Source organism: Aquarana catesbeiana, linkage group LG09 (assembly GCF_042186555.1).
Source record: "Aquarana catesbeiana isolate 2022-GZ linkage group LG09, ASM4218655v1, whole genome shotgun sequence".
In the NCBI taxonomy this organism is placed as follows: Eukaryota; Metazoa; Chordata; class Amphibia; order Anura; family Ranidae; genus Aquarana; species Aquarana catesbeiana.
Window position 1 is genome coordinate 240,407,364 of NC_133332.1, and position 25,110 is coordinate 240,432,473.

General features: G+C 43.5%; 1 protein-coding gene across 1 annotated transcript in view; it reads left to right on the forward strand.

Annotated features, from left to right (window-relative positions):
* The window catches only part of GATA1 (GATA binding protein 1), a 73,625-nt gene extending 53,332 nt beyond the window's left edge, over nucleotides 1–20,293 (forward strand). The window contains exons 2-6 of the mRNA XM_073600033.1: nucleotides 7,557–7,772; nucleotides 9,404–9,760; nucleotides 12,457–12,602; nucleotides 17,719–17,844; nucleotides 19,607–20,293. Coding sequence (XP_073456134.1) covers nucleotides 7,595–7,772; nucleotides 9,404–9,760; nucleotides 12,457–12,602; nucleotides 17,719–17,844; nucleotides 19,607–19,915 — 1,116 coding nt within the window. The 5' untranslated portion in view covers nucleotides 7,557–7,594 and the 3' untranslated portion in view covers nucleotides 19,916–20,293. The remainder of the gene's footprint in view (nucleotides 1–7,556; nucleotides 7,773–9,403; nucleotides 9,761–12,456; nucleotides 12,603–17,718; nucleotides 17,845–19,606) is intronic.
* The last annotated feature ends 4,817 nt before the right edge of the window (nucleotides 20,294–25,110 follow it).

The window sequence follows — 25,110 nt, forward strand, 5'->3', positions numbered from 1 at the left end:
CGAGATAAATGCTCCAACAGCAGCCATGATGTTTAGCAGGATTGTGATCCTACAGGATAGTCGTGTGACCACACAGCGCCTGCCCTATGTAACTTGGGATCATGGGAAGATAGAAAATACAGCAATCACAATGGTTCAGTAGACAGGTTCATAATTTTCAGAGTGGGGATTCAGGTGGCCATCTCACTGTTTAAATACCTACTTCTGTTTGTAAAAAAAAAGGTATTTTAGGTGTAAAATGCCCGCTGCCAAACAATATCACATCATGTTTAAAGACAACCGATCTGTAATGGGAGCGGCTATCAGAGAGCCAGAGATCACCAATTGTCCTAATATCTACCCAAATTCATATGCTGTCTCCCATTCTCCAAGTTTACAGTGTTCCGGGTCAAACATTTCACATGGAAAGTACTAATATCTGACTTCAGGTGACCTCTTCCATTCCAGCTAAACCTATATGGTTATGCTAAAGAAATAATATTCAGATTTGTGCACAAGACCTGTTGTGATTAGATCTCTCTAAGGCATCTTGATATGATACTCCTGTTTGAGCATCTACTTTTTCAGACATTTTTTTCTATGTATTTGCGCGCATTTTCACGTATATGTGTTTGCACAATTTTTGTGTAAATGCACGAAAACTTATTCTTGTGTACTTGTTCTGCACAATATGTAAATGGTCATTTGCGCACATTTGAAGCATGAAGTACTGATCAGAAAAAACAGATTTTCTATTTTTTTTTTTAATGAAGAATGCATGGCGCTTGTTTACATGCCTGTGTGCATAGGCACATTACAATTAATGGGTTGTATTTTAGCTCAGTTAAGAAAAAAAGAAGCTGTACTGAGCTTTTTCAAGTTGCAGTGTACAAGAGGCGTTAAGCAGTGTTTCTCGGGTGCCATGAGGAGTCCTTTGGGGTGCCTCGGCAACAGCCTGACCTGACGATGCTCTGTTAGCTCCTGTCCTACATGAGGGAGACCGCACGGTTAACTTCCGTGTACAGAGGAGGCAGAGAGCTATGTATGTACCCCCTCCTCTCTATACTCTTGTTGGTGTCTTCTGTCAAAATCTCCAATTACGTCACTTCCACTTTCTCTCCAGCAGCACTAATTGCAGATTTCCACGAGTTGGCTGTTTTCACAGAACACCGGCTAAGGAGTAAAAAAGTTGTCGCCGCCTTGGAGGCGGCCATGTTGTTGTTTACTAGCAGGCGGACTAACAATGTCCACTCATTATATCGTGTACCATAGTGTATACACTGCCAGTGAAAACAGCCAAGTCATTGAAATCTGAAATTACTGCTGCTGGAGAGTCACCAGAAGTGACATAGTTGGAGATTTTGACAAGTTGGCTCTTTTGACAGAACACCGGCAAAAGGGAAAGCTGAGCCGACCATGGGCCGCCTGACCATGTCCTGCCAACCAATGACGTTATCAGTTAGTTGCTAAGGACTTGCCGGCAAGGGTACAGAGAGGAGCAGAGAGCGGGGTGGGGGGGCACCAGAAGAGTGGGGATTTGGGGGGTAATTGTGCTATGCGGGGGGGTTTGTGAGCAGGTGGGGGGATGTACTAGTAGGGGGGATTTTGTGGCTAGTTGTGCTATGTGGGGGATTTGGGAGCAGGTTTTGCTAGGAGGGGGGATTGTGCAAGGAGGGGGGATTTTGGGGGTTGTGCTAGGAGGAGTGATTTTGGGGGGTTGTGCTGGGAGGGGGGATTAGTGGGGGTTTGTGCTGGGAGGGGGATTTAGGTGTGTGTGTAGGGGGGGGGGTTTGTGCTATGAGGAAAGGTTTTAAGGGGGTTGTGCCTGGGGGGGTGTGCTGGGAGTGTGATTTGGGAGGGGGGGAGTTGTATTAGGAGGGGGGTTTGGTGAGGTTGTGCTAGGAGGGGGGGGATTGTGCTGGGAGGGTGATTTGGGTGGGGGGAGTTGTATTAGGAGGGGGGTTTGGTGAGGTTGTGCTAGGAGGGGGGTGTTGTGCTGGGGGGGTTATTTGGGTGGGGGGGGAGTTGTATTAGGAGGGGGTATTTGGGGGGTTGTGCTAGGAGGGGGGAGGAATTTGTGCTGGGAGGGTGATTTGGGTGGGGGGGTTTGTGCTGGGAGGGTGATTTGGGTGGGGGGTTTGTGCTAGGAGGGTGATTTGGGTGGGCTTGTGCTAGGAGGGGAATACGCAAAAAAGCGAGTGTGCTCAAATGCACCTCCTGGTGTGAACGAGCCCTCAGACTGGTGTGCCCCAAGATTGTTTGCGATTCTAAAGGTTGCCTTGCCTGAAAAAGGGTTGAAAAACACTGCTCTAAAGCAAATCATATCAGAGTGGATTTAAATCATTCTGCATGACCCATTCAAATCACTCTACTAAACCGGTATCTAGCAGTAAGTCTGTTGCTGTGTTCCAGTCCTCACTTATCAGTTTAACTGAAACATCCACCCACCAATCTGATAACCCTGTGACTCCTACTCAGGGAGGATGATGTGTTATATCTTCAGTAAAGAGCAGTTCAGATTTATCATAGGACAAAAAAAACAGATGTTTGTAATCCGTACCAGTATTCAGTTTTAAATGTCTAGCTCAATCATAACTGACATTTCAATTAGAGGTGGATTTTGATAAATTGTGCCATCTATTGGCTTCTGTTACCCATTAAAATGTTCTAATCATTATAAAGTTGTTGCCATTCGGCAAATCCTATGACAAAAAATAAATGAAAACTCCATCGGGGAAAGTTACCTCTTGGCTGATTGCTGTGGTCGGTGTACAGACCTGCAAACTGTAGTACTGAGATCTCACAAGAATCCGCAATTAGCAAGGATTAAGGGTCTAGCACATTACAGCCTTGCTAAAGCAATGCATGGCTTCCTATGCATTGCACTGTGAAAATATAAAGCCTGCCCTGTTTTCATATGCATTGTGGTGCGATTCAGCCCATTAATTTTAAATGGTATGTTTAATGCACAGCAACACACGTGAATGCATGACAATGCATACGTTGCAGCACACAGCACTGCTCTTTTACATATGCTTTATGTGTGTTTTGGGCACATTGCCATTAAACTTTATATAACACACATTTTGAAGAATATAATAATGCGTAAACGGGTACTAAAAAAATTTAAAGTAGACCTGTCAGCAGTTTTAAGATCCGAAAAGGTAAAAGTTCCAACTAAGGGCAAACGTCACATAAGATGCCTTCTGTTATCATTTTTGGCCAGAAAATGCCAAATTTTGCACCCCTCTAAATCTAGTTTCTCTTTGATACTAGAAGCCTGACTTTAGAGCTAAACACCACCAAAAAGGAGGTGTAAACTGGACTGAGGAGTGACAGTCGGTAGTTGAAAATGGCTGGTGGGTTTACATAAAAAGGTGTACCTGTCATAACAGTAATCCTAGTACATTGCCCCTTTTACTTGGCAGCAGGCAGTTGAAGATTTCTTTTAAAACACCCAGAACCCCAGAATCGTAGGGCACTCTAATATGTAAATCCTGACTGAAGATCATAAGGTTTAGCCCTGTACCTCCTCTGTCTACATGCTATGTCTTGCTACTTGTTAGTCATACCACCCATCATGTTTATCTGATAATAGTGAGAATCCGTAGGTAGGAGGCAGAAGGTTAATGCTCAAAGCTCCAGGCATTGGTTAATACAGAACAAGACAGTGGGTTTTGGTTCTTTTAGGACATTCTGGAAGGAAACTGAAGCTTATGTGGCTTCTGATGGAGCTTACTGTAGAATGGGGGGGTTACTAGGATTGGGACCAGGTTTTCTTTAAATGGGACACTTGGTTTGGAAATTCTATAGGAAAACTCTGCTCACAATTATTTAAATCTAAAATGATCGGATTACATAACCTTAGCCAAAATGCTGAAAAAAATCAATCAACCTGTGGGGAAAAATGGGATCCCCATGCTTCTAAGAGTCAGACACATGTGGAGGAAATGAAAGAAATAGGTCCTGTGCCTGGCTACCCCTTTATCCCAACCTATATCAGCTGAGAAGGTGTAAACTGTGGAAAACCTTAATACCAAGGATTCTGTTCTCTTATTTTTTTTATGTAAACTGTGCCGTCAATCGGCGTTAAAATGTGGTGGGTGCAATGCGTGTGTTTTTGTCAGACCCTGAGCTCCACATTAGATGCTTCAATATCTCAAAAAAGAGGCAAAAGTGTAAAATGGTTCGCATTTAGTGAATTCTGTAAATTCTAATTTTAATGCCGCGTACACACGGTCGGACTTTTCGTCTACAAAAGTCCGACAGCCTGTCCGACAGACTTCCGGCGGACTTCCGGCGGACTTTCGGCGGACTTGCAGCAGACTTTCTAACGAACGGACTTGCCTACACACGACCACACAAAAGTCCGACGGATTCGTACGTGATGACGTACACCGGACTAAAATAAGGAAGTTCATAGCCAGTAGCCAATAGCTGCCCTAGCATGGGTTTTTGTCCGTCGGACTAGCACACAGACGAGCGGATTTCGGGGTCCGTCGTAGTTACGACGTAAAGATTTGAAGCATGTTTCAAATCTAAAGTCCGTCGGATTTGAGGCTGAAAAAGTCTGCTGAAAGTCCGGAGAAGCCCACACACGATCGGATTACCAGCCAGCTTTAGTCCGTCGGCGTCCGTTGGACTTTTGTAGATGAAAAGTCCGACCGTGTGTACGCGGCATAAGGCATTATTTTGCATTTCCATTATTCCAAAATCCATTTTTTATATATACTGAGGTTTGATAAGGACCTGAAACTTTTACATTAGTATCCATGAAGGTTAATAAATGCTCTTTATCAATAACAGCTTGTAAGCTATGTGTAGTGGGACTTTATTTCCATTATACTGTACTGTATATTCCCACTTTTAGGACTGTTCAGCACCATGGACAGCGGACATACAGGATAATGTTGGGAACAGACTGTAGGCTTAGTATGTGCCATACACCCTCTAAAGCTTGACATTAAAGGAGAAATCTCATAACAAAAATATGGTTTCTGCTACCACCAACCTTTTATTTTAAAAGCTGCGAGTCTCTGCACTGTTCACTCAACAAAGTGAAAAGATTTTTCAAAGCCAAAAGGGGGAGTACTGGAGGGAACAATAAAGATCAATGGGCCTGCAGCACCTGGATTGGGCCAGACTTTGCCGTTTGCTTCCGTTTAGGGCAGAGTGATGTAGTAAAAAGCAATAGGGGTGTTTTTCTGAGTGCTGGTGTTGACTGAACCGTGCAGCTTGAATGCTTCTCATGGGCAGAGTGTATATTTTCAAGGTATGGATAGCATGGAAAAGGGCCAGAACTGAACACCAGACAGATTCTAGTTGTTCTCAAGTCTACAAAAATGAGACTAAGGCCGGGTTCACACTGGTACGACATGATGGTTGTACAACTGTCATCCTACTTTGCCCTGCAACATAGGTCCTACATTGTTCCTACATCGGTCCTACTTCCATCAGACTTGAATGAACAGGATACGATTTTGCTCCGACTTTGAGATAGTCTGACTTGTCCTTTGACCAATCAAAACAATCCCAGTGTGACATAAATTCCTATCCTGCTGCTGTAATCACCATGTCTGATGTCACAAGTCCAATGGTTAGGACGAGAATTCAACCTTGTTCTGACTTCAATGATATTGAATGGGCTGAAAACAGACCAAAGTCGGACCAAAGTAGTGCAGGAATATTTTCTAAAGTCAGACCGACTTGTGTTGAACCAGTTAAGACAGCTCTCATAGGGAACCATTGATTTGTACACGTCATTCGACATGTGCTCCCAAAATATGTCGCACCAGTGTGAACTGGGCCTCGGGGGTTGATTTACTAAAACTGGAGAGTGCAAAATCTGGTGCAGCTCTGCATAGAAACCAATCAGTTTCCAGGTTTTATTGTCAAAGCTTAATTGAACAAGCTGAGGTTAGAAGTTGATTGGCCAACATGCACAACTACACCTGATTTTGCCCTCTCTAGTTTTAATAAAGCAACCCCTGTCTGAGAGATTCTTCCCTTGCTTCTTGTCCTTACCCACTGATGACAGTGGATAATGAGAAGTCTCCTAAATAGGGACAATGCAATACAAACTTGACAGCAAAACAGCTAAAGGTCACTAACTCACTAGGTAGGACAGTTAAAGGATGAACCATAAGAGTTTTTCACATTATTCCCTTTGAGCTATCTAGGCTTAAAGTGGTTGTAAACCCATGCAATCAAAAATGAACAAAGCATATCCTTCTATAGTGTGTAGTTGCCTCAATCCAAAGCACCTAGTGTGGCTCTCACCTCCCTCTGTTATCTGCATGACTCTCTTCTGACAGGTTATGCCCAGAATACCAGGGGATGGCCCTGCACACCCTTCAGCACACAAAAGTTGACTGACAGCCTCAGCTGTGCATGTTTCCCTATGAGACTGTGTATAGGGGGTGTGCCCCCTCCCTCCGCTCAGGTCTCAGATTACACTCAGATCTCCTCTCTGTGCTGTGCAGTGCGTGACATCAGATCTCCGCCCCTTGCCTCCTGGAGCTTATAGATGCTGTGAAATGTGTGTTTAGAAGGCTGTAAAAGAGAGACGGGCTGTGGATACACAGGTACAAATTATGTAGAAGGATTTGTTTCCTCTCTGTGTATCACCTGAGGCCAGTGACTTCACTGGGTATATATAAGGGGCTTCGACCACTTTAAGGGGGTTTTGCGCTTCACACTATCTTGGTTTGAAACAAAATAAAACAAAATCTTTTCATTCACACTGTTGGTCTACATTATACATGCTACAAGGCAAAGGAAGCTTTAAAGAGAAAGATGAACAGCTTAGTTGTGACCTTTGTGCCATCCAGCAAAGACTGTGACATTGAGGTTCTGTACTGCGCCATGCAATGTTTCAACATTATGAAAGAGAAAGTCTCAACAATAGACTTTAAAAGAGACACAAGATGCACCAATAAACCATGGTTAGAAAAATGAACATCAGTCTTTGGGGAACAGAAGCAGATAGAAACAGGGTGAATTCTGGGAAAGTTACTGGTTATTGCTGAATTCCAGGCACACATAAATGCAGATCTGTATTTATGAATACATCATCAAATGTATATTGTTAAACGTTAGCAGTGTATGTACCTGAATTTGAATTTTTTCACCCTACTACAAAACTTTCTCAGACTGGAAGTATTTCACAAGGGAGTCAATTAGCTCTGCTCTAGTGCTTATGTGCTAGCAAGAGGCATCCTGTTAGGAGGTGGGAGCAAAGTGACAGAGAGATGAGCTCACCAGTCTCACCTGTGTTTTTGGAAGAATGGTCAAACATTCCCATAGACACACTCCTAAACCTTGTGGACAGCCTTCCCAGAAGAGCTGTTATAGCTGCAATGTGTGGGTCAACTCAATAATGAACCCTACAGACTAATACTGGGATGCCATTAAAGTTCATGTGCCTGTAAAGGCAGGCATCCCAATACTTTTGGTGTTATCTAAATACATGTTCTGAGACAAAGACAGCTTTTTATAATCCTTGGTTCAACAAAACTGGAACACAACTTCCCTCCAGGGCTGCCTGTTAAACGATTAACATTTCTAAACATTTCTAGGTATTCGGAAATTGGAAATTCCTGTCAAGGGCACAGTCATGGATTTCACACCCCTGACCAGCCAGGAACCTCTATCTCAGTTCTCCGACACGACGATGAACCACAGCAATGAAGAACCCGACTACTTCTACAACTTGGGTGGCAGTGAAGGTAGCCCATCACATTATGGAGGAGCAGTGACCTCCCGAGCAGGAGCAGCATACCGCCATTCTCCAGGTAGATACTTTTGGCCAAGCTGTTATTGTACCTCTTGGCTCTCTACTTCTGAATCTCTCGGAATGCCTGTTTTTTGGGAGGGAATAAGGATAGAGTCCAAAGGATAGAGCAAAATACGCGTGACAAATATCTAGGAGCATTTAGAACACATTTGCTGTGACCTTACAATGACTTGAAGGTTTGCAAGCTGCCAGCCATATGTACATTGAAGGCAAGATCTAAATCAATGTGATGCAATGCAAAGCAATAGCTGTTTGCTAGTAATATAAAGAAGATGCATTGGTTTTGGAAAGCTATCAATGCAAAGCCAATGCCTGTTCTTTACACCCACATGAACAAGGCCTAAATGTACTTCTAAATTTACTGTTTGGATGTTATGTAACATTTTCCATGTATGACCAAAACTTTTTTTTTTGGTTAGATACAGTAGGGAAGGGTTTAAAACCCCAGGTTATAGTTTGCCATCTGTGTCCCCCTAGGCAGAGTTACCTTTATCCATCTGTGTCTTGGAGACACAACAAGACATTGGAGGAAATCTCTCTTCTGTGGGGGTGGGAACTCCCATCTTAGCATTTTACTGGTGACAACTCTAAAGCTAAGTTCACATTTGTAAAAAAATCTAACACTGACACTAACGTGAACCAACGTGCTTTTAGTGTTATTTTTGACACGTTAAAAATTCACCCCAGAAGCCCCCCCAAGTGATTTTTTTTTTTTTTTATTAGGGGGAACATTTTTTTCCACCCCAATGATATTTGATAAACGCTTGTCAAATGCTCTGTATATCTACAAGGGCATTTACAGCACATTACCATAGACTTAAATTTGACAAACCCTTCCCAGACTTGACATGTACAGTAGCTTCTTTTTTGCTTGCCAGCGACACGAAGCAACGCAGTCGCTATGTGTCTTACAAATGTGATCAGCTCTGTCTGCTGTCCATAATATCCACTGCAGTCTGCTTTACTAGGTGTTTGAGGAGTGGCAAAAATGCATCCCAATGCCTGTTTTTTTAGTCTTAACTCTGAGGTGTTGTTTTTAACAAATTTTTTGTAGAATGTTTTGAATAAAGTACGACATGTTAATATTTTTTGGTGTGGTACCTTAAAAATCCTATACTAGTGTGTCTTTCTTTAGGGTTTCTGGTTTATGATGTATCAATTTCAAAGGATGTGGTTCCAGTAAATCCAGTAGATAGGGGAAGCACATAACTTTTCATTCCCTCTCTCCCAACCTCTTTTTTAAAGAGTTAAGACTAAAAAACAGGCATTTTTTTAATAGAATGTTTTGAATAAAATTGATTACATTTTAAAAAACAAATTTGGTGTGATACCTTAAAAATCCTATATTAGTGTGTGCTTTTTTAGGGTTTCTGGTTTAGCCTGTTTTTTTAGTGCCAGTGTAAACAGGGCAGTTTGGCTCTTCCCTTGATTTTTGTCTTTTTGATAATGATCAGGGCAAAAAGAAGGGTGAATTTCCTCAGCAGGGGCACAGACAGTTATAAAAATGTAACAGAGGGTCTAACCCTTATACACTCTATCCAAAATTAAAAAAAAAAATTGCCTCTGCATACACTTTAGGAAATAGCCACTTTAAATGTTGCTTTGATTTATTGTCTTTTTGCCTTTCAGTGCTCCAGACATTCCCCTCTCACTGGCCAGAAAGCAGCTCAGGAATTGTACACAGCTTGGCTGCATATGGAAGAAGTCCTGGTGCATTCCCACTCTATGCATCGGGGGCTTCCCACTTGGCTCCGCTTCCCTCCTCTGCATTATACTCTACTGCTCCCTTCCTGCTGAGCCCTGTTCCTCCAACTGAGCGTGATGGGAGCCCCAAATTCCTGGAGACTCTCAAGACAGAAAGGATGAGCCCCTTGAGTAATGACCTTCTTACCCTGGAGCCAAGGAGTCCTGGAAGTCAGGCTTTATCTCCAATGGGATACATAGGAACAGTGCAAAATTACAACAATAGCATATTCCAAACATCAGGTAACCATACCACCCATATACACACCTACACCATCCAGTAAGGGATTAGAAAATGATTAAAAAGGATGGGGGATACAATAGCAGTGCTCAATTAGGGTCTAACTGGTCCGAAAGAAAAAAAAAATCTTAGGGTCCTAGCTCCTAAAATGGTGGTGTCATACAATAGATGTTACATACTGCAGTTTTAGAGGCAAATATATCTTTATTGTTTTACAAAATAACAAGGAAGCATAAGAATAAGGAAAGTTCAAGTTAAGAAAAAGGAACATGACGCCCGGTCTTAATTTGCATATTACACAATTAAGAGCAGAAAAATGACTGGTTAGAACATATACTTCCCAGTTAGGTTGGCATATTGCTTATATGCCAACCTATCTGGGAAGTACAGTATACGTGGTAGAATAAGTAATGCCAAGGCCTTTAATAGCAAAAGGTGATGTGGCACAGTAAAATATAAGAGAGAAAGAGAGATAAGAAAAAGAAGAATAGAAAAAGGAGGATGACCACTAAGTGGTCCAAAGAGAAGGGAAAAAATTAAAAGACACAGAGAGAAGATCAGAACAGGAACGGATCTTGAGGACTAAAATAATAATAAGAAAGACAAGAGAGCTACCAAACAGGGGGTGGCACTGAAGCCAACTGTCAAGAGAGGTTTAATAAATTGCTGAAGGAGTCTCTATTCCATACCATTGGATGACTGAGATGACACAGTCACTGAACCACCATCACATGATAAAATCTCTTTGAGGTCATTAGAAGTGGAGAAATGGATCCAAATATACCATAAAATGGTACATTTCTCTACATGCAGTTTTAATGAAAATCCACATAGCTTCCCCAAGAGAAACTAAAAACCAGTACGCCATTTAGTATGTGTCATCTGTGGTAAAAAGCTCTACTATGTCGCAAAATGTCTATATTTTACAGTAGCGCTAATGGGGTAACGAATAACAAGTAATGCAAAAAAAAAAGGAGCAGGAAGTTAGAGAGAAGGGGTTTCTGGACCAGGGCTCTCAAATAAATAGGTACAGAGTTGAGGCAGAGCTGGTGATTATCTGGCTCTTAGAATGATTTTTGTAAAAAAAAAAAAAAAAAATATATATATATATATATATATATATATAAACAAACATGTTATACTTACCTGTTCTGTGTAATGGTTTTGCACAGAGCTGCCCTGATCCTCTTCTTCTGGGGCCCCCCTTGCCGGCGCTTCTGGCTCCTCCCCCTGTTGACTACCCCCCTAGCAAGCCACTTGCTGGGGGTGCACTCGTGCAGGCTCAACCCCAAGCTGCACTGCGTATGTCTATTGACACACACAGTGCGGCACAGCGCTGCCCCCGCCCCCACTGATTTGTCACTGGATTTGACTGACAGCAGCAGGAGCCTATGGCTCCCACTGCTTTCATTTAGTTCAGTGTGGTGGGAGAGCGTGAGAGAAAGGCCACTGCTCTCAGGCACAGTGCTGGATCGAGATCAGGCTCAGGTAAGTATTGGGGGGGGGGGGAGCTGCACCTAAAAGATTTTTTACCTTAATGTAGAGAATGCATTAAAGTGGAAGTAAACCCTCCTATCGTTTTCAGCCAAGGAAGCTGCCATCTTGGCCCCTTTAATTTACAACTGCCATGATGTTGCACACGTGAACAGTTATGACACCAGCCATTGATTAGTTTGACAGTCTGGGTGAGAGCACAACCAATGGGACAGTTACATTCCCAGCACATGCCTGAAATGTAACTGTTTTTTTAAACTGTTAAATGGAAGAGTTTACCTCCGCTTTAAGGTAAAAAACCTTTATCCTTTACAACAGGGGTGTCCAACCCGTGGCCATGCCCGCAAGGGCTATGCATGCGGCTCGACACAAAAAATTGGTAACTTGCGGCTATGAATGCTCACAACTAGAGGGATGCCAAGGATGTCATGTTTGGCATAGCACCTGCAGCGGTGGCTGGCATAGACACGCAGGGTCCAGAAACGTCTTAAGGGATGCAGAGGATGCCGTTTTTCCGGAAGAACCCGCGGCACATGAAAGGACTCCTGTTAGCTTGCACTAGCCAAATAAGTGCCTAAAGGCGGTGCTAAGGTGGGCTGCACGCTTCCAGATTTCACAAAGCCCCCTTGCCCTCAACACCCCATCTACCCCTAACACTGTGGGATTGATTTACTAAAGGCAAATATGTGTACTTTGCAAAGTGCAGTTGCCCTCTGCAAGTGCAGCTGCTCCAGAGCTTAGTAAATGAGCTAAGGCTTCGCTTTGCAAAGAGTGCCCAATCACATGCAAAGTAAAATTTAAAAAAAAAGCATTTTTGCTTGCACGTGATTGGATGATGGAAGTCAGCAGAGTTTCTGCTTATTTACTAAGCTCTAGAGCAACTTTGCAAAGTGCACAATCTTTTTCCCTTTAGTAAATCAACCCCATAATGCTCATACATCTTGGGGGGGGGTTGAAGTTTGGCATATTCACCCTGGGCTCTAGAAGACCTTGTCCCAGCACTGTCACTAGTACTGAAGAGTGTTGAAAGCGCAATTTTTTCAGAAATTGTATCTTCAACAACTTCAGTTACTATCTATTGCTACAAAGCAGAGGAGCACAATTGACATGAGTTTAGATGCATAGGCACAATTTAAGGGTGCCTTTAGATAACAAGCATCCAGTTATATTAAGCCGGCAACTGATGCATGCCTTTTGTCTGCAGAGGATCGCGAGTGTGTGAATTGTGGTGCTACAGTGACCCCACTATGGAGACGGGATATTAGTGGCCATTATCTGTGCAATGCCTGCGGGCTTTATCACAAAATGAATGGACAGAACCGCCCACTGATTCGACCCAAGAAACGCCTGGTATGTATTATTGGGCAGTAGGCTCTGGCATTTTAGTTTTACTTACAGTACCTGCTTTGCAGGGTTAAAAATTTCATCTAAAGGCTCCTGTATGCCAATCGAAACAGGTCCCAAATTTAGTTACTATGTGATGCACGAGACTCAGAAAGTAAAAAAAAGCTTCCTTTACCCTCCCTGACTAATCCAAATCCTCATTTATTTGTGTCTCACATGCTGCCCTTCCCAGACACTGCAGCTCACAGTGGGAGGGTTGGGCCTGTCAATGCAGAAAGCAGTGGGCAGGGCTAGGTGCAGCCAGGTTCTGATTGGCAAGCTACAGGCTTGTGATTTAGGAGTGGCAATGCTGATAGCAAAGCCTCCTGAATCATCTTCTTATCCCACTGTAGTGTAAGCTGGAACAGCCTACAAGAGGGTGGCAACTTTGCTCTGAATTCAGGAGCAGTGCAGCATTGTTACCAGTGGCTGTTCAATATTTTGGGGGACGAACCAATTGCCAGCCCCCCCACCTGGGAGATGGACAGGAATGCGGCGGAACCCCCCCCCCGCGCGCGTGGGAGACGTACGGGAATGTGGCGCCCTCCGCCTCTAATCACGTGCTTCAAAAAAATGAAAACATTGAACTCCATGCGTCCGGCACCCCGCATGTAGATTAGGGGGAAGGATGCATGGATAGATGGATAGGGGTGGGGCCCATGCGCCCCCTATGGACAGGCCACCACCGGTTGTTACTGTCCTATTATCCTATCAAAGGAAGCTGCACCAGGTGGACTTTACTGGCAGCTCAACATGTATTTTGGGGAGTTTGCAGAGGGGACTAAGAGACAACTGTAAGTGCTGGAATTCCACTTAGAATTCAAAATCTACCCTTTATTTCCTTGAAAAATATAGTAGATTTTTTCACACGATCAGCCATAACATTGTGATCACCCATCTACTATTAAGCAGGACCCCCTTTTGCCATCAAACCAGCCCTGACCCGTCAAGGCAGGGATGCCACTAGACCTCTGAAGGTTTGTTGTTGTATCTGACACCAAGCTGTCAATAGCATATACTTTATCTACTTGCTCACCTCCCGCCGTCATTATACGGGGGCAGGTTGGCTCTCCTGAGCAAATTGCTGTAGCTGTACGGCGGCCGCTTTAAGGGGTATAGGGGGTGAGCGCCCGCCGCACGACCCTGGAGCCGATGCGCGTGGCTGGCAGCCGCGATGTCTGCCGGCCACCCACGGTCATTCCTCAGAAAGCAAGAACGGGGATCTGTCAGTGTAAACAGACAGATGCCCGTTCTGACAGGGGAAGTAGAGAGAGATTGTCTGTTCCTAGTGATCAGGAACAGCAATCTCTCTCTCGACTTCCAGTCAGTACACTCCCCCCACCTCCCTAAGGAACACATAACCCCTTGATCGCCCCATAGTGTTAACCCCTTCCCTGCCAGTGACATTTATACAGTAATCAGTGGCTATCTTTAGCTCTGATCGCTGTATAAATGTCACTGGTCACAAAAAAGTGTCCGTTCTGTCCGCCGCAAGGTCGCAGTACTGCTAATCACCGCCATTACCAGTAAAAAAAAAATAATAATAAAAATGTCATAAATATATCCCCTATTTTGTAGATGCTATAACTTTTGCGTAAACCAATCAATATACGCTTATGGCGATGTTTTTTTACCAAAAATATATAGAGAAATACATACTGACCTAAACTGATTAAGAAATTTGTTTTTTGGGGTTTTTTTTTTGGATATTTATTATAGCAAAAAGTAAAAAATTTTGTTTTTTTTTTCAAAATTGTCGTTATTTTTTTGTTTATAGCACAAAAAATAAAAAAAAACACAGAGGTGATCAAATACCACAAATAGAAAGCTCTATTTGTGGGAAAAAAAGGACGTCAATTTTGTTTGGGTAAAGCAATGCACGACACGTGCAATTGTCAGTTAAAGCGACGCAGTGCCATATTGAAAAAAATGGCCTGGTCATTGAGGGGGAAAATCTTCCAGTCCTTAAGTGGTTAAAGGGTTAGTTCAACTTTACCAAAAAAAAAAAAAAAAACATAAGGTAAGAGATTTCTGTAGATAAAAACAAGCTGTTCAGTTTTTACTAAAGTTGAATACTGCCCTTGCTATAGGTGTACTGTAGACCATTTATGTACCTCATGATTGGACCCGACTGGATGTTACTAGAATGTTGCTAAGTGAGACCTATTCATACTGCTCACCCCACCACAAGAATGAGCTTTTTCTCTGATTAAAACCCCCTCACACCCTCTTTCTCTTCCATGATACAGTAGCTCTGAGCTCAGCATTTGAGAGCTCACTCCTGTGATGGTGGAGGTGACTAGTAATGACTAAGCTTCACTTAGCAACATCCTAGCAATGCCCTGGGAGTTTTCCAGCCAGACTTCATGAGGTATGTACTGTAAATGGCCTATACCTATAGCAAGGGCATTATTCAACTTTAGTTAGAGATGCACAGTTTGTTTTATGTACAGATGCCTCTTATCTGCATAGGCAGTTTTTTTAGTAAAGGTTAACTACCAAGTCACCTCAGGCTCAGGCCCTCTGCTCCCTGCTTTGGCTTCTGTGTTTACAAGTGACAGCTTGTCTACCAACGGCTCCCACAAATCTGATCTATTCCAGCTGATAAAAAGCCATGCTAACTAATGTCTGGGACCTTGGCAGGCCAGGGAGGTGTTCTTTCATCCCCAGCATACCAGTGCTTTGCCAAACTAACGTTCTCACTGATATGATCCTGTGCAGAATGCACTAGAGGGAACTGAACACAGACATACTACTATTTTCACACTCTAGTGGATCATTGGATATATATTTTATTTTATTTATTTCAGGTACTTATATAGCGCCGTCAATTTACGCAGCGCTTTACATATACATTGTACATTCACATCAGTCCCTACCCTCAAGGAGCTTACAATCTAATAGACAAATGGTATTATTCATATCTAAACTTTTTCTGTAAAAGCCGAGCTTAGCCCCCTTATGCCAAGCCACCCTATTGATTACCCTAGTGATGAGGAGTCTTGGCAACTAATAGGGAGGCTTGAGATATATTAGGGCAGGACCAGTTTTACCTTTCACTAATTTATTGTGTAGCACCTACCCCTATTTTCCAGGAGCCCAATGGTGACTACTGGGTGTAGGGATGGCTGACATACATTCTCAGGGTGCAGGTTTGTGGGCATGGTGGGTGATGAACAAGCAAAAAATTGGGCACCGGTCACTTTTATGCTTTAATCAAGAGTGAAGTTTATTTCTTGAACAAGAAAATTGTGGAAGAGAGGGGATAGGGCACAGGACACCCTTAATAATGATCAGCAACAGGCAGATTGGCAGACTCCTTAAACAAAAATAGGTGAGACTAGGCAGACAGTAGTACAGGCCTTTAAACTGAAACAGCACATCTGTACTTTGTAGGACAAGCTGTCTCCTCTAGTAACGGAACTTTACTCACAACTTCATACACTGATTCCCTTAAATGAGTTCTTTCTTGGAGTCCTCCCAGCCACTTTATAGCCTCCAGCTACATGAAGGGTCACCTCTGGTGCTTCCTTAAAGTTCCATCCCTCTAGAACAGTTTCCAGGTCTTTGGCAGGCTTTTCTCTGCATAAACTTGAACATCCGGATAGGCCTCAGACAGGCCTAGCAGCCGGCAGCCACCTGGATAGGCCTCAGGCTTCAGGCCTAGCAGCCAGGAATTGTACAAACATCCACCCAGGCCGAAGCCCTGGGCGGGAAGACTGACCCTGATCACCTGACTTCTTGCCATTAAATAGCTTTTCCCAGCATGCATCGCAGCAAATATGATTGGCTGGCAAAAGTATGTTTATCCATAACTTGAGTATACTGTAGCTCATTACTCTAATGTCAAAGGCAACAGTGCCACCTACTGACAAAAGGGAGAAGCCACAATTGAATAGAACTGGAACAGAAATCAGTTAAAGCGTTTGTAAACCCCCCAATATATATATATATATATATATATATATATATATATACTGTATATATATATATATATATATATATATATATATATATATATATATATATATATATATATATATATATATATCCTGCTCCTTTAAAGCATGTTAAATAGAACAGTGCCTGTGCCATGTAATTTGTCCCTTTGTATGATGTGAAATACCTGGCTAATCCTGCCTGTGTCCCCCTGTCTCTGCTGACCACGATAATCATGGCTCCTGATCCAGGATTCCGTGGTCAGATTACGTGCTTCATCACGCTGTCTGCTCTCTCCTCTCTATCTCTCCCTCTCCCTCCTAGCCTGTTAGTTCCGATGCCTATGTGTGAGAGCGATCTCCTCCAGTCCCTCCCCCCTACTGCTCTTCCTTGTCACTTGAAATACCTTTGAAAAAAACTTGCATCCCCTCTGTTTTATCAAGATCCTAACTACTAGGTGTCTGTTCTTTTAAAACTCTAATCATAAATTCCTTATCTCATGTCGGTCACATGACATTCCTCTGCTGGCCGCTGATGTCAGAGGGTTATCTCAGCCCCTCCCTATGCATTCTTTTTCCGAGCAGAGGAAAGACACTGACAACAAGTTATTTCTGTGAGATAAGGTACTTACAATTAGAATTGTTAAAAACGGACACATAGGGGGTTATTTACGAAGGGATAAATCCACTTTGCACTATAAGTGCACTAAAAAAGCACTTTCAAGTGCAGTCGCTATAGATCTGAGGTTAACATGAAAGGAAAATAAAAAAACAACATTTTAGTTTGCACATGATTGGATGATAAAATCAGCAGAGCTTCCCCTCATTTCAGATCTTCCCCTCAGATCTACAGGGACTGCACTTCCAAGTGGATTAAAGGTGGATTTGCCTTTCGTAAATAACCCCCATAGTGCTATAGCTCTTGATAAAACAGAGGGGATGGCAGTGTTTTATCATCCTGACTTTACAACCACTTTAACCACTAAACACTACAAATTAGCCAGGCTGGCTACCACCCAGCATAACTAAATTTACCTGTAGCCCTATTCTAGGGACAAGTGTGCTACAATTGCAAGAGTGAACGGTTGGTTAGGATAATTACTTAAAATATGTTGTATTTATAAAGACCAATTCGTACTTTGCAGATTGTTAGCAAGAGAGCTGGAACCCAATGCAGCAACTGTCACACGAGCACCACCACGCTGTGGAGACGAAATGCCAATGGAGACCCGGTGTGCAATGCCTGCGGGCTGTACTACAAACTGCACAATGTAAGAATCTAAAAATTCAACGAGAAACAATGTTCACCTTCAAGGGAAAGGAGTCACATGCCCCAAGCAACACTTTTCTGGGGGCCACATTAAAATCTACACGTTTATGTACTATTTTTTTTCTGTATATATATATATATATATATATATATATATATATATATTCATTGGGTACTGGAAAAAAAATTCTGTTTCATGCAGGAAATTGTTCCCCCCTGCCCAAGAACTTTTATTACCTTCAATTTTAATAAGCTGAATAAAACTTTACAGTATAGCCCAAACTTTTCTTTCTAATTTTGGATAGAGTGAAAAGGGTTATAACTTGTCAGGTTCTTTTTTGTTGCCTGTGTTCCATTGATGAGATTTTTCTTGGCTTCCTTTTCTGGAAAAACAACAGGACGTGACAAAGTGACAAATTTGGGATTTCCCATCACCTCTCACAGTGACAAGTGGTCACCACGACAAATAGCAAGGGCAAATCTAACCAGTGGGAACACTGACAGCAAGAAAGAACTGACAGAAGTTAATTCCCTACTCTATCCATAACTTAAAGAAAAAAACCCAAAAAAAAACACATTTGCTGTAGATACAAATTTAGTGCTTAGTTACAATTTAGTACTATTTTGTGTTATAATTGCTGTTCTTAGTTGTTCCAGCAATATACATTTTAGTGTATGTTTAAAATAAATGTAAAGACAAAAACATTTTTTTTTGTTTTGGATATATTGAAGAAGGGTTAGGCCCTCTGTCAGGTTTTTATTGCTGTTTGTGTCCTCTCAGAGAATATTCATCCTTCTGATTGCACTGGTGACCATTGCCACAGAAGTATAAAGTGATCCAACATTATAGAGTTTTCTCAGAACAAGAGGTGGTAGGAAATTTTCCTATGAGGACACCAGTTTAAGAAACAACTGTCTGAGGCTGGGTTCACACTATTGCAAATTGGATTCGGGTCTCCTTGCATCCAATTTGCATGTCAGGAGATTGTGACCGTCTCTCAATGGAGCCAGTTCTCACATCTCCGGAGTGGCTCCGGTGCGAACTGCACAGGAGTCCTGTGCGTTTTCTGGTCCGTTTTAAGTCCAAATTCAGCCAAAAATTCGGGCTGAAATCAGACCTGAAATGGTGAATGGAGACGCCCCGGACCCCTGCTGTGAGCTGCTCCATTCCTCAGTGTGAACCTCGTCTCACTTTAGGAGATTTCTTCTAACTTCCTGTTGTTTTTCTGAGGCAGGAAGTGAATGGAAAACTCCCAAACAATTCAAAAACAGCAGAAAACTAAAACATCTGACAGGGCTCTTCTTCCATGTTCTATCCAAAACTAAAGAAAAAAAAGGTTTTGGCTATACATATTTGGCATGGGGGTTCTCCCATAACTCATACCAGGCCCTTCAGGTCTGGTATGAATTCTAAGGGCTACCCAATGCGAAAAAGAAAAAGAAAGTAACAAATGGCATAGGGTCCACCCCAGTACCCATACCAGACAATTCTGGGTTTGTAGCTCATCCCCACATGCAGCACATCTTCTAATTGGCTTGCTGCATCATCACTCAGACCCAATATTCCAAGGCAGTTTTAGCTGTGACGAACCTATTCACAATAAAACTTTACTTTCAGTGCTGGAATCTAAATTGTCAGTTTTTGGTGGAGTGATCCTTTAAAGAAAATAAACTATTAGCCTTTTTACTGGTTTACATTCTAAAGGAATGTTATTTGATGTTGCTAAGTGATGCAGCTTCTTGACTTCAACATTTTGTTGCAGGTGAATCGCCCCCTGGCAATGAAGAAGGATGGAATCCAGACCAGAAACCGCAAAGTGGGCAGCAAGTCCAAGAAGAAGAAGCAACAGGCGCAAGATGGTGTCTATGAGAATCACAAGATGACCCCAGAGGAGCAAACAATGTACCCATTTTCACCCATCATGGTACCTGGTCAGATGCCTCCTTTGGGACACCTGATGCCTGGCACCCCTCCGCATCATCTGATTACTCCCCCCAGAATGCCTCACTCGCCTCCTCCCATCACCTACAGGCCGCACCTGTTTTCTGGTGTCACATCAGCTCTGAGCTAAAAAAGAGCAACACAGACTATGATCTCTCCAAAAACCCTCTCAAGGCTATAGCCAGACAGGGTAGTATCAAAATGGCGGATTGCTTTGGAGCACTAGACATATTCAGAACCATTTTTGTGCCCTTGGTAATTCCACTGCTCCACAACTCACCCAGCCAAACTTGTGTCACTGGGAGGCTTTTGAGGTTGTTTCAGACAGAAAGCTGTGGTGGGACTGGTCCTTTCTACCAAAATGTTCACCCAGAACCAAAAACTAGATATCTAGGCAGTCTAGTCCTTGCCTTTTTTAAAGTCTGTGGGTCATGAAGAGGACACATAAATACACTTTCTTATGTGTACATTTTTCCTGAGAAATATTTTATAAAAAGTTTCCTGACAACCACGTGTGTGTAATGGTCTTCTTTTACTGTAGCAATGGGGTTGATTTACTAAACTTGATTATGCAAAATATGGTGCAGCTCTGCATAGAAACCAATCAGCTTCCAGATTTTATTGTCAAACCTTAATTGAACAAGCTGATGTTAGAAGCTGATTGGCTACCATGCACAGCTGCACCAGATTCTGCACTCTCCAGTTTTGGTAAAACAACCCCAATATGTAACCAATATGTGAGAAATCTTTGGCAAATGTAGATGTTATATTGCTGTTAGAGTTGTGATAGTATTATGTTTGCTGTGAAAATACATTACAGTTAGAAATTAGGTTAACTTTAAAAAGATATGTTTAAGGTTAATGTTACCTTTAGGGCTATGCTCAGGTTAAAGACTACCTCCAGGCAAATTCTGTCCTCCCTAATCCCACCCCAATATCCTATTTCCTATCATTCAATAACGTTAAAAACCCATAATATGTTAGAAAACAGTTTTAAACTCCCCCCGTCTCGCATCCCTTGCCGGCACCTCTTCTGGGAAGGGAGAATGGTGATCCAGCTCTGTGGTTTGCACCCATGCCAACTGGTCCCTGTGTTGTGACCTCTGCAGTCACAACACAGGGACCAGCAGGTGGGTGCGGGGGAATTGTTGGGGTGGGGGGGTTCCTAGGCTGAAGCACAGCTTTAAGAGTTTTTAAGATTTAAACTTAGGGGTTAGATAGAGGTTATAGGTTAGATCGTGGCATAGTTTTAGGGTTAAGGTAAGAGGTTGGGTTCATGTAAGGGCAAAAGGGCAAAGTTTAGGGGATAAAGTGAACATGTACATAATTTTAAACTTTTAGGACTGACTCACAACACACTGCCACAACACTTTTTTGGTTTTACATGTTAAGGCACATTGTTCTAGGCCCTATTCAAAGCGATAGTGACAAAATCATACCAAAGCTCAACTGCTGGACATGAGAGATACTTGCTGAGGTGTGGTGCACAAGCTGGGATGTCCAACTCTTCATGTAGAAAATTCAAAGCAGAAGCCAGCCACCTGGTATACTCCTGTATAATGCTCTTTATTGGCTACATAGCATAAAACAATTCTAATGCCTTTCGGCTATTACATCCTGCTTCAATGCTATGAAGAAAGCTGTAATAGCCAAGCACGTTGGCATTGTTTTATGCTATGTAGCCATAAAAGCCTCATTTCTGCTTTGAATTCAAAGCGATAGGGCTGTAACACACCTCGACATACAGAAATATAGTGTGTGCTGCATTTTCTTACAGCATACCACATATTGTACATTTTGGTGTGTTGCAGCGCAGGTGCATTGTGGAATTGCATTGGGGTGCTGTTCAAAATGAATGGCACTGCAACACGTTACATATGTGTACAATGCATGCATTTTACCACCTGGTAATGATGTAAATGTACAGTTTGTAAAGTGCTGCATAAATTGACACAGCTATAGAGGTCAAGGAATTTCAAAACCCAGTGGATAATGTCCTAAAACTCTGCTGCATTGCATATGCCTAGCTGCTGCAAGTATCTGACACTTCTGGGTAAGCAAAATACTAGCTTTCCCTCTGTAATTTCTTCTGCCACCTTGTATGTCCTGTAATGTAAGCAGAAAGAACCATAGCATGCAGAGGGGACAGGTATGCAACATACCCAAAAGTGTTGGATTCCTGCAGCAGTCAGGGGTTTACTATGCAGAGAAAATTTAAGGCACAGGCTGGTGGATAGGCACAGGCACAGGCTAGATATATAGCATCAGGTTTTTTTTTTTTTAATTGGAAAAACCAACTTTATTGAAAAACGTATGCATGGAACATACATCAATATAGACCAACATAGCCTTGACAATAGTACATACATGAATACATTGAAATGTCTGTATAGCCTACAGTAAAACACATCAATGGAGATGGAATCAATGTACAACATATATAAAAGAAAAAGAGAATACAAAAAGGGGAAGGGGGGAAATAGGAAGTGAGGCTATTAGGTGCACGTTTCACCGTCTGCTAACCATCTGCTCCAGACCTTTTCATATTTGAGCGAACACCCTCTATGGAGATAAATCAGTTTTTTATATGGGAGAGTGTCATTAACCTCCTTCTTCCAGCATTGACAGCATTAGGTTTTAAAGAGGGAGCCTGCGAAAAAAAAAAAATTTAAAAGTCAGCAGCTACAAATACTGCAGCTGCTGACTTTTAAAATAAGGACACTCACCTGTCCCAGGGTCCAGCGATGTCAGCACCCGAGACCGAATCGTCCCTCGGTCCTCGGGTGCTACCGCCGCCATTCTCTGTAAGGGAATCAGGAAGTGAAGCGCTGCGGCTTCACTTTCCGGTTCCCTACTGCGCATTCGTGAGTCGCACTGAGCTTCCTAACTGGTCCCCGCTGTCTCTGGGACCCGTGTGTGTTCCAGCAGACAGCGCGGTGGGGACGGGAAGAGGCATAGACTCGCGTGGGAGTCTATGCCGGAAGTGGGTGCAAATACCTGTCTTAGACAGGTATCTGCAACCCCCTCCCCCCTGAAAGGTGCCAAATGTGACACCGGAGGGGGGGAGGGTTCCGAAAAGCGGAGGTTCAATTTTTGCGTGAACCTCCACTTTAAAGGCTAGCTTTACTTTACGTTGAACCCAATAGTAACACAGTTACTTTAAAAGAGGCAGTCAGATGAGGGTTTTTTCCCCAATAGAGGTAATAGCATAAATGTTTTCAAAGTAACGAAGGATCACTTCAATGGAAAGGTGATACTTGTATACAAGCAAATGTAACTGTTTTCAACCAGTTTTCAATTGCAAAAGTAACCAAATGGTTCAAGGAAACCTACCATCAATAGTTCAGACTGCTTTATGGCAGGGGTAGGCAACCCCTGGCACACAAAGCCTTTTTTGTCGGCACTCAACTCCCTCCCCATCAGCAGAGCAGCGCAGGGAAGCGCCAGTGAGATTCCAATTTCAGAATGCCCCACCGAGGGAACTGAGGGGGAGAAGCACTGCGCCCCCACACATTGTAAAAGTTGGTAAACATCGTTTGGTTCTCTAACTTTGCTGTAGCTGCTATCGTCAGCTTTTATGATGGGGACGAGATTGGATGCAGTTCTGCTGGGGGGGGGGGGGGGGGGTCCCTGTTTCCAGGAGGAGGTGGACTGTCATTGGCCACTGATAAAGCCAATCACAGTCCTGCTAGCCCCATCCACCATCTAGAGGAAGATGACTCACTTGGTTGCCACTACCAATCCCAGAAAGAAGAGATTTCGCTGATTGAGAAAACCACAATCAGGTGACAGTTTGTGGATTTACTGTTGAGCTTCTGGGAACTTTGTTGAAATTATTCCTGAACCTTTACATCACTTACTACTGAACCTCAGCACTCTGTGTCCCTTTAAGCCACAGCCAGTATTCAGCACAATGAAAATCACACCCAACCACTTTTTCTGATCTGTGGGGGCCCAATTTAGGATCCTGCACACAGGCCCACTGCTTTCAGAAAATGCCCCTGACCTGAGCTCATCATTGCGCATCCATTCCAGATGCTTGTATGTGACATCACATACATCCCATACATCACATACATCACATACATGCCATACATGCCATACATCACATACATCACATACATCCCATATATCACATACAAGCACGTGAGCTGGGTGCAAGAGGTGGATCAGCAGGATGAGTGTGCCAGGACAGGTAAATGTGTCACATCTCTACTTCCTTTCACCACTCTGCATATCCCGCATATCATAGATGAGAAGAGGGTACAGTGGTGGAGCAGATGAGCAGGGAGATACAGTGGTGGAAGAGATGATAAGGGGGTTCAGCAGTGGGACAGAAGAGCAGGGGGGTTCAGTGTTGGGCCAGATGAGCAGGGAGGTTCAGTGTTGGGGCAGAAAAGCAGGGGGTTAGAGCAGTGGGGCAGATGTTTAAGAAGGTGTATTTGTGGGGCAGATGAGCAGGAGGTTACAGTGGTGGGGCAGGAGAGCAGGGGGAACAGTGGTGGGGCAGGAGAGCAGGGGGTACAGAGGTGAGACAGATGTGCAGAAGGTACATTTGTGGGGCAGATGAGAAAGCGGGTTACAGTGGTGCAGCAGATGAGCAGATGGGTTCAGTGTTAGGACAGATGAGAAGGTGATTCAGTAGTGAGACAGAAGAGCATGAGGGTACGGCGGTGAAGCAGATGTGCAGGTAGGTAAAATGTTGGGGCAGATGAGAAAAGGGGTACATCGATAGGGCAAATGAGCAGGGAGGGTTACAGTGGTGGGGCAGATGAGAAAAGGGGTACATTGATGGGGCAGATGAGCAGGGGGGCTTCAGTAGTGGGACAGAAGAGCAAGGGGGTACAGTGGTGGGGCAGATGTGCAGGAGGTACAGTCGTGGGGCAGATGAGAAAGAGGGTTACAGTGGTGGGGCAGATGAGCAGATAAGTTCAGTGTAAGGACAGATGAGAAGACGTTTCAGTGGTGGAGCAGATGTGCATGGAGGTACAGTGGTGGGGCAGATGAGAAAGGAGGAACATTGGTGGGGCAGATGAGCAGGGGGTTACAGAGGTGGTACAGATGTGCAGGGTAGTACAGTGGTGGGGCAGATGTGCAGGGGGTTATAGTGGTGGGGCAGATGAGAAAGGGGGTACATTGGTGGAGCAGATGAGAAAGGGGGTACATTGGTGGGGCAGGTAAGCAGGGTGGTACAGTGGTGGGGCAGATGAGCAGGGGGGTACAGTGGTGGGGCAGATGTGCAGGGTAGTACAGTGGTGGGGTAGATGTGCAGGGGGTTACAGTGGTGGGGCAGATGTGCAGGGGGGACAGTGATCTGAGGTGTGA